Raw genomic sequence first — 10253 nt, forward strand, 5'->3', positions numbered from 1 at the left:
CCCCCCCCCACTCAGATCAGCTGGTATTCTGTCTGTAATGGAGTGGGATGGACGTTCAGTGAAGTGTATGTAACACGTTAGAGATGCTTGAACCATGGAATTACACACTATTGCATGAAAAATAAATCAGTTATTATCAAAATATTTTCAGTAGGGCGGAAACTAACGATTTATTTCATTGTTAAGGAACTTGTTGATTATTTTCTCAATTAATAGGTTAGTAGTTTGGTCTCTAAAATGTCAGAAAATGGGCGAAAGATGTGGATCAGTGTTTCCCAAAAGTCCAAGATGACGTCCTCAAATGTTCCATTTAGTCCACAACCCACAGATTTTCAGTTTACTGTCACAGAGGAGAGAAGAAACTGGAAGATATTCACATTTAACAAGCTGGAATCAGAGAAGAGAACTGTTTTTTTTCATTAAAAAAATGACTCAAACAGATGAACGTGTGCCTGTAACCGCACTAGAGGAAACATATTAAGTTACATTCCACCACCGAGCAGTGGGTGTCATTCTTTAAAAAGATTTTTACATTTTTTTTTTTTTTTTTTTTAAATGTTCTTTTGGGAATTTTATGCCTTTTTATTTTGACGGGACAGCTGAAGAAATGAGAGGGGACTGGGGGGGGGGGGTAATGAGGGTAATGAGGGTAATGACATGTAGCTGGCCGAAGGTCTGAGTTGAAACCGCGTCCGCTGCATCGAGGAGTAAATCTTTAGATTTGGGCGCGCGCTCCGCCGACTGAGCCCCCCGGGCGCCCCGCGGCTATCAAGTCTCAGCCTTGATTGATTTCATTTACACGGTGGTCAGACTGGCAGCTAATAAATTATGTAAGGTGTAGTTGTTGTTTTGTTTTTTTTGATTAAGTAGCAGAGGGGGTATTTAATCATCTTCCCTGACTAGCTGCCAACCTCTCGCCCCCCCCCACCCACCACCCCCCCCCCCCCCCCCCCCCCAGCAGTTCATACGTACTTGAACGTTAATAGCTGATTTCTCTTGACTTGCATTGATTATTAGCTAAATTGAATTTGATTATAGCTTTTTGGCTCCAGTTGTAATCAGCAGCATTGAACTAATCTGTGGAGACTTGAGTGTGTTTGAATTAGTGTTAAGTGCTTTAATTATAACATGGGACTTGTGTCATATGTTGATTATTTTAAAACAATTACATAGTGAAGTGTGTTTGACTTCACTGTGTCCCAGAAGTCCAGGCTTGACATTATGATGACGGGGTTTTTATTAAAACATCAACCTTTTTATCTGGTTCTTTTGAAGCTTATTTCATTTAAAGCTATAATATCAGGGTTCAACATTAAGGTTTTTTTTCCACCCACTTGTCCAGTCAGGTAAGTGAAGTAAAGAACGCCAGAAAAACATTTTAAACTGAATATGTTTGGGTTTTTGGGCTGTGGTCAGACTAAATAAGAGATATAAAGACTTCACCTTAGACTCTGTGATCCTGTGTGTCTCGACATTTCATAGAATCAAGAAAATAATCATGGGTTGAATCCTTTCTGGATCAGTATATGCAACCTTAACCCTCATGTTGGCCTCGGGTTAAATTTGACCTGTTATCAAAGTTGTTTTTTTTGTTTTTTTTAAAATCAGAAATATGGGATGTTGAAATAAGCAGCAAAAAAGTGACAAACGGTTGGGAAAAGCGTAAAACAATGTTGAAAAAAGTGACCAAAACATTTGGAAAAGGCACAACAAAAGTAGGCCTATGCTTTTTTCTGCTGTTGTGGTTCACACAACGTGCCGACAGTTATTTCGTGGCATCATGTCGAGCTGCAACAATTAGCCAATCAATAATTAGTTGCTAACTCTGCAACTATTTACCCAGTCAAATGTTGTCACTTTTGTTCAAATGATTGAATATTCAAGCTTCTCAAATATGAGACTTTGCTGCTTGTCCTTGTCATATATATATTTTGGACTCTAAAGTCGCACAAAACAAGAGGAAATCCCTCTTCGGGTTGTGGGAAATTGGGACTGGCATTTTTTAAAATGGTTTTCTGAAGGTCCGTAGACCGACAAATAACTCAGCTAATTGAGGAAATGACCATTAGTTGCAGCCTTAGTGTTATTTGAAAAGGCAGATTAGAAATAAATGTGAGTTACTAGACTTGAATCAGACCTCCTCTGTTATCTGTTTCATCAGCTTTTTTTGCACAAAAAGCTGGAATCGATCCAAACGGAGCAGCGTTTGTAGTGGCTGGGAGCAGAGGGCCGGCTGAGTGTTGATTGGGCGCTTCCCGTGTTTATTGGCTGTTGGTGTGATGGCGTTCGCTGAGATGTGAGGGCCGTGACACACCAACCAGACGGCTGACTGCCCCCCCCCCCTCCCCCCCTCCCCCCAAACACAGGTTTCTCCGGAAATTCAAAGCCAGACTGTCATGGCGGCTTGTTCAGAATACGATGTCATATTTTAGTAAAATAGTCCACTGAAACGTGTTTCTGAAACGTGCCGTGCAGCTGCTGAATCGTCATTTCAGATCGACGAAGGTCAGATTTTGAGGGATTATAGTCACGCTCATCTCGCTTATCTTTTCCGGGTTAGCTCTCCACCAATCAGATTGGTCATTTGAGTCCGACTGCCGACCCCCCCCCCCCCCCCAACAGCAAGGAACGAAAACCACCAAACAGACTCGAGTCGCGGACCTCGCCAGACTGTCCCACGGCTGATTATTGGGTTGGTGTGGCAGCGCTTTAATACTATTCAGTTTTATTTATATAGCGGCAAATTACAACAACAGTTATCTCATTGCGCTTTTCATTTAGAGCAGGTCTAGACCAGGACTCTGGGATGTTATTTATCTCCCAGGTCTTTCCATAAAGAGCAGGTCTAGACCGGACTCTGGGATGTTAATTATCTCCCGGGTCTTTCTATAAAGAGCCGGTCTAGACCGGACTCTGGGATGTTATTTATCTCCCGGGTCTTTCTAAAAGAGCAGGTCAGACCGGAATGGGATGTTATTATCTCCAGGTCTTTCCAAAAGAGCAGGTCAGACCGGCTCTGGGATGTTATTTATCTCCCAGGTCTTTCCATTAAGAGCAGGTCTAGACCAAGACTCTGGACGTTATTTATCTCCCAGGTCTTTCCATAAAGACAGGTCTAGACCAGGACTCTGGGATGTTATTTATCTCCCAGGTCTTTCCTAAAGAGCAGGTCTAGACCAGGACTTGGGATGTTATCTCCCAGGTCTTTCCATAAAGAGCAGGTCTAGACCAGGACTCTGGGATGTTATTTATCTCCCAGGTCTTTCCATAAGAGCAGGTCTAGACCGGACTCTGGGTTGTTTATCTCCCGGTCTTTCCATAAAGAGCAGTCTAGACCGGACTCTGGGATGTTATTTATCTCCCAGGGCTTTCCATAAAGAGCAGGTTAGACCAGGACTCTGGGGTATATCTCCCAGGTTCTTCAAAAGAGCAGGTCTAGACCAGGACTCTGGGATGTATTACAGAAACCCAACAGTTCACCAAGAGCAAGAACTAGGACACAGAGGCAAGGTAACACATCCTTTAAGAGACAGAAACCTGGAGCAGAACCAAGGCTCAGGGTGGGGGGGGGGGGGGCATCTGCCTCGACCGGTAGGGGGCTTTAAGAAGCGGAAGGGCGGGAAGATACACTTGCAGTTGGATTGAAAGATTGAAGAGTTGCGGGTAAAGTTCAGGAAGGCGAGGTCCAAAGAGACAAAGCGCGTGTCAGCGGTTCCACGGCAGGTACAGGACGTGCTGCTCGTGGTCGGAGACCCACCTTCTGCACGTCCTCCGCCCTTTGTGTGGTTTAGCTGCTCAGCCGGCATGGAAGTTACAAAGTGCTGTCTGGGGAATAACGATGTCTTTTGACTGGAGGGAAATCAGGGGTGAATCCCAAGACTTTTATGGCAGAATCAGAAAACGATCTATTGCCAAGTAGAAAGATAGATCGATATTTATTGATCCCAAAAAATGGGAAATTACGGTGTTACAGCAGCACACGTACAGTAGTCACACAACACAAATATATAAATAAAAATGAGATACTAGGAAAAAATATACATACATACAGTATACATGAAATAATAATAGGAATAAAATACAAGAATAAAATATAAGAACAAATGTTTAAATATATACAGGATGGGAAAACAAAATGTGCAACTGCGTAAACAATATAAATACAGCACTTACAGGGGATTTGCCTTTTGTTGATGAGCATTTGAATCAAAATCATAACAGTCTGGGCTGCTCTGATAGCAACTCAATGATCCCCAGCAATGGCAGTTCTCTGAATTTGAATATAAGGTCAACAGAAGAACATGTACTCCATTACATCAGAACTCTTTAGGTTGTATCATAGAACAGTCTAAGGTATTTTAAAAGCCTAAAAGATTTAGGGCCGTTGCCCCAGAAGCCACGCCCCTCTCCGCTCTCTCCTGCACAACGTGTGTGGTGTCTGACCCAAATCTGCAAAAGTGCAATAAAGGAAACCAAACAGAAGAAATGAGAGGTGGAGGAGGAAGAGGGGGAGGAGGGGTGGTGTGGGAGGAGGAAATCTCAGAAAATTTGCATGTCACTGTCAGATGAAGAAAACCATTAGCGGGAGCAGCGATGGATGGGGGATGAGGACAAAATTGTCGAAATGAAGAAACATCTGGCGTTGAAGGGGGGATAGTGGCGGAGAAACGTGCAGGGGTGTCATCAAATGAAGCAAATCGCAGAACAAGATGATTCCTCTCAGCGGCGGAACAAGTGTCGGTGCGCCGCTGAGAGACGAGTCTGCCTCCTCACATCTCTGTTCTCTTAAATTCCTTTTGAAATCAGCCAGCTAAATTTAGCTTCCAGCACCCTTCCCTCCCCCCCCTCCTCTGAGAGGTATCAGAGCTACAGCAGTCAGCGATAGGCTAACGTTTTTGATGCACGCACGCACGCACACACACACACACACACACACACACACACACACACACCACACACACACTGACACACACACAGATTAAAGCGAGTGGCTCTGAGTGGGAGGGCACTGTGTCTTTGTGCACACAGTGTGCGGTACGGTGATGATGAATTGTTGCTGTGCAGCAAATGAGCTCTGAGTAACTGTCTTTCTATGGGTGGCTCTCTCTCCCTCTCAGGGCTGCAGCTTAAGGACAGCGGGGCTCTCTGATGATCCCCCCGTTCATCCGATGAACCACCTCAACTCCATGAAACCTTCCCTGCCTCCCAATCCACAAAGGTACACACACACACACACACACACACACACACACACACACACACACACACACACACACACACACACGGCACAAACACACACACACACACACACACACACACTGTAACTGTAAGCTCGGTGTCCGCAGGTGAACCATGTGACACCCATGGTTAGTTGTCACAAAGTCAGGCTCCCTTTAGGTCACCTGGCTTCCAAGTTTACACCCAGATGTGCAAATTTATTTATTTTTTGCACACAAAAGATGCCATTAAATCAGGGGGGGGGCCCAAATGCGTCAGGGTGGAGGGCCGTGGGCCGAAACTACAGTCGTGCACCCCTTTTTTTTTTTTAAAACATGAAATGTTTTGCATATTGGCATATCACAGATTTGAAGCTACGCACAAATAAGGAATAATAAAAGACATATTCATAAGTAATAAACTATATTTATTGATGGAAATAGTTGTGATTAATCATCACAACAATTCCGGGCAGAACTTGCCCCTGGGACAAACATACCCATCGTACCCACTGCAGATCATTCATTTCTTTGTAAAACAAAGCTTCCCACCTGTCAACGCTGCTCCGGATCCTCGTTAGATTCAGCCAACCACAGACGGCGGCAGGCGGAACGTTTCCTGCTCTATCCCTGTTTTCCTTTTCTCCTCTGTGACAATATGAAGCATCTCAATATCAAGCTCGATGCTGAGCTATGTTGAACAACGTTGCTTTTTACAATTTGGAGATAGGACAAATGGGAAGTGAACTCAAACCAAAAACAGCACTTTAATATGCAGTCAGTATACAGAAATATATGTGGGGTCATCTTTTGCATCTGAGAGAGATTTCAAATCTTAAGTTCTAGTAACAACCACATCTACTCAGTGTTTATAATGATGATGGAGATCATACTCCTTTAAGAATAGCCACTCCTTGTTTAATACTAATCATAATAATTGAGACTTTATTGATCCCCAGTGGGGAAATTAAAATGTACACTCTGTTTGTTAGTAATCACACAGATAACACGTATTGCTGTGGACTCAATTTTAGTAAAAAAAACTACTATTTTTAAACTTTCTCTGGTCAGTGTGTCAATGCCTCATCCGCCCACGTTAGCTACTAGCTTCTCCTCATCCCTCTTCTTCACTTTTGTCATCATAAAGGTCTGCGCTGACAGAAGCTAAATAGCGCCCCCCCCAATCACACCATTTAACCACTGTGGCCAGATAGAGAACTGCAGACAGTCTTTGGTTTAATACAACGTTGAGACAGAATTAAATTCTGACCAGATCGCAAATTGGGCAGGAGGCTTGCATTAGATGTATTTTTCCATCCACAACTGTTAATGCAAATATTGGGCTGCACAGTGTGTTTTCTTATTGATCGTGTGTGTTGTGTTCAGGGCTGGCCCAAATACCTTTTTCCATCTTCTTTGTGAATTGAAGCTTCTTTAATAATCAACAGTGACTATTCGATCGCTGCAGGATTGTGCGGTAGTGGGAGTGTCACTTAAATGGCTCATTGTGTGACGTTCTGTTGTGTTCTCTAACCCCCCCCCAATCCAAATGTAGCACAAGTAGTTGTTTTATAGGTTATAGATCTCAACATTTCCGACCGTACTTGAAGGCAGCTTCTTTTCACTGAGAAAGACATGAAAAAGACTGCTGTTCCACAAACTCCTGGTCCATTCAGGGCCAATGTGTTTTTTTTAACTTTCTTGTGGCAACAATCGAGGCAGTGATGTTTCCTGTTTCCTGTTCGGGACTCTCGCACCGCCTCAAAACCCACTGACAAGTCTGATCGCACATGATTGGCAACTGAAGCATGACGTTGGGTTGCGTTCCTCCAAAAGATGAATCCATCTCAACTTTGTTACAGTATTGAAGGAAAAAAAATGAATAGTTGAATCACAACATTGAAAATCGAATACCTACAGAACGGATACCTGAATATTCAGATCCAGTCCATAGTTGTGTTAACTCAGCAGGTCGTTTTTAGTCATCCTTTTCTACGGATCACTTGATCTGCATCGATGTAAAGCTCGTAACACGCAACACCTGGTTAATTCTGTCCTGTGACGAGCAAGACTACCACGTTCTGAACAATGTTGACAAAAAGGTGATGTGACTTTGTGCAATTCTATGAACATATGTCTGGAAGATGCAGCAAATATGGCTCGCAAAGTTCAGTGTTATATCCCAGCTGTGTGCAACATGTAAAATACTACTGCAGTAAGATCCAAAACAAACACACTACAGTCTAGAAGAGATGTTTGACCGCAGCCATGAGAGAAATCAGACCGTGGAACTGTTAAACAGCTGCACCAAATCAGTTCTGACCTCCGACTGAGCATCGCGAGCCAGATCATTGATTGCTCAGCCAATTAATCAGCTGTGACCCCCCCCGATCTGCACTTCAAACCACAACCGAATCTGACCGAGTCTGTACAGTCTCTGCCCGGTGTTGCAGCAAAATCTGTGTCCCCCTACCTACCTTAACTTGAACCAAACCTTTTCCCTGAAGGCCGTTTTATGCTTCTGACCCCTCTGCGGGTGTAACTACACATCCCAGTGACACACGCCTCTCGCGCCTCGATGACGCAAACAACAATAATAACTCCAGTGGAATGATTTGAAAACCTGTTGGTGAGGACTAGATTAGGACTGTATTTAAATCTGAGTCTGGTTTCCATCTTTGCCCCAGGTGTGTCTGTTAAAACACAGATGGAGAAAACTTCTCTCTTTTGATGCAACATGCAACCTAGCTAACAGGTGAAGACCACAAACAACAGAATCACTAGCTAACTTTAAAATTTGAAAGAACTATAGACCACAACAACAGGCTTAATGAACTGAACGCAAGTTAGAAGACTTACAGTTCTCAAGGACACACACACACACACACACACACACACACACACACACACACACACACACACACACACACACACACACACACAATCTATCTCAACTGATTAGCCTTCGGACAGCTAGTCTCTTTTTCTTTTCTCTCACTTTTTCCTCCGTGAGACGCGTGTCCGCGCTATTCTCCGACATGACGACCTGTTGCACAAAACTAAAGTAACGAGCCAATTTTGTAAAATGTAAGGAGTAGAAAGTACCGATAACTGGGTTAAAATGTAAGGAGTAGAAAGTAAAAGGTTGCCACAAGAAATAGTAAAGTAAAAATATCAGAAAAATCTACTTGAGTATAGTTATGTAACGAAGGGTCCACTCGCTTGCTGTGAATTATCTGGACTAAAGGCTGGGCTCAGTCAGACCGTACACTCAGACATGGAGATGATCGAATGTTAATATTTGAATGTCTTGTTTTTGTTTAATATGGATCCATATTTAGACTATTCATAGACAGCCCTAGTGCCACTGCTAAACTCAACAAGGGGGAGAAAGCAATGCACGTTCCCTGTTGTCTACATAACCCGACACGTAAGAGAAAATGACCGAATCCCATCAAACAGCTTTGAATCCTTAATTACAAACTCTTGTAGCAGGCGTCCTCTGTTCAGCCTGTTTTCTGGAAGCATCTCCATCGGGTGTACTCGAGCCAAAACACACTTTAATTGAGTGCAGCCACAAGGCCCGTTGACTGCTCCATTTCTCTCCAGAAAGCCATGAGAGCAGGAGACGTGCTGCCAACCCTCCGACACCACATGCAGCCGATTGTAAAGAAGAAGAAACCGAAAAAAAGCAACACAGTTCAATTCAGTCTTTTGATCTTATGATTCTTTCCCTGGAAACTGTGTCGAGGTACAGATGTCAAAATGACGTGATGCTGTGGCAGTTTTCTGTGAGGGAAGTGGTTGAGAAGGAGGAAGCAGAGGATGAATAAACCATGCTCAGGTTAATCATTAGCTCATTAGGTTGTCTTGATACAGTCTCTGTGCTACTACACTACAAGTGATTGATTAATATCTTTTATTTTGAATATGTAAATAAAAAATAAAAAACTCTACACGTGCAAAAAGGAGTAGGAAGAAGTAAAACTTACGTACTCCTTTCCCTTCATACCCTTTCTACCATATTACATGAATTTGCTACCAAATAGTAAGTCACAGAGATAATAAATCTGTAATCAATGAAAATATATATATTCAAAAGTTCTATTCACATACACATGTTTACCCTCACACAACAATATTTATACACATACTACAAATTATTCAATATAAGCCCAGGTTATTGTTAGCACTGTGTGTCCCGGTACCTCTGGAATATAATTTGGTAACACTTTACATGAGAGTGACATGACACTGTCATGAACCCAAGACACTGTCTTGACACTGTCATGAGCTCACGACACTGTCAAGTTATGGTTATTGTTAGGGTTCATGCATTATGACAGTGTCATGTGCTCATGACACATGACACTGTCATGAGCACATGTCACAGTGTCACTGTCATGACACTGTCATGTGTTCATGTCATGTGTTCATGTCATGTGCACATGACACTGTCATGTGTTCATGTCATGTGTTCATGACACTGTCATGACACTGTCATGTGTTCATGTCCTGTACACATGACACTGTCATGTGTTCATGTCATGTACACATGACACTGTCATGTGTTCATGTCATGTACACATGACACTGTCATGTGTTCATGTCATGTGTTCATGTCATGAGCACATGACACTGTCATAATGCATGAACCCTAGCAATAACCATAACTTGTCATGACAAAACCGAATGACATTCAATAAAAAAGTGTTATGTCATAACTGTTAATGAATTGTTTATGTTTTGACCGTGTCATGTCACTGTTATCTAGAAAACGTAAAGAAAGTGTAACCTATAATTTCTTTGAACATCTTTTTGAAATGGAATTAAATAATAAGGAACTTAAACACACTTTTGTTTTTAATGAGTGATTTGAGTTAAAAAGATGAACCGGTTAGTTGTCAGCTGTTAAATTAATCCCCAACTAGATAACTGATTAAATTGGTTTGAGTAAAAAAAAAAAATTATTCTTTTGGGCATTTTAGCCTTTTATCATTACATAGGACAGCTGAAGAAATTAAAAGGATGTTTTGG

At 42.5% G+C, this 10253-nt stretch overlaps 1 protein-coding gene across 1 annotated transcript in view; it reads left to right on the forward strand.

Moving 5' to 3' along the window:
- Positions 1-10253, forward strand: part of zmiz2 (zinc finger, MIZ-type containing 2) — a 45505-nt gene that overhangs the window by 4337 nt on the left and 30915 nt on the right. Inside the window, exon 2 of the mRNA XM_032511139.1 lies at positions 5118-5218. Coding sequence (XP_032367030.1) covers positions 5169-5218 — 50 coding nt within the window. The 5' untranslated portion in view covers positions 5118-5168. The remainder of the gene's footprint in view (positions 1-5117; positions 5219-10253) is intronic.

Source organism: Etheostoma spectabile, unplaced genomic scaffold (assembly GCF_008692095.1).
Source record: "Etheostoma spectabile isolate EspeVRDwgs_2016 unplaced genomic scaffold, UIUC_Espe_1.0 scaffold325, whole genome shotgun sequence".
NCBI classification, from domain to species: domain Eukaryota; kingdom Metazoa; phylum Chordata; class Actinopteri; order Perciformes; family Percidae; genus Etheostoma; species Etheostoma spectabile.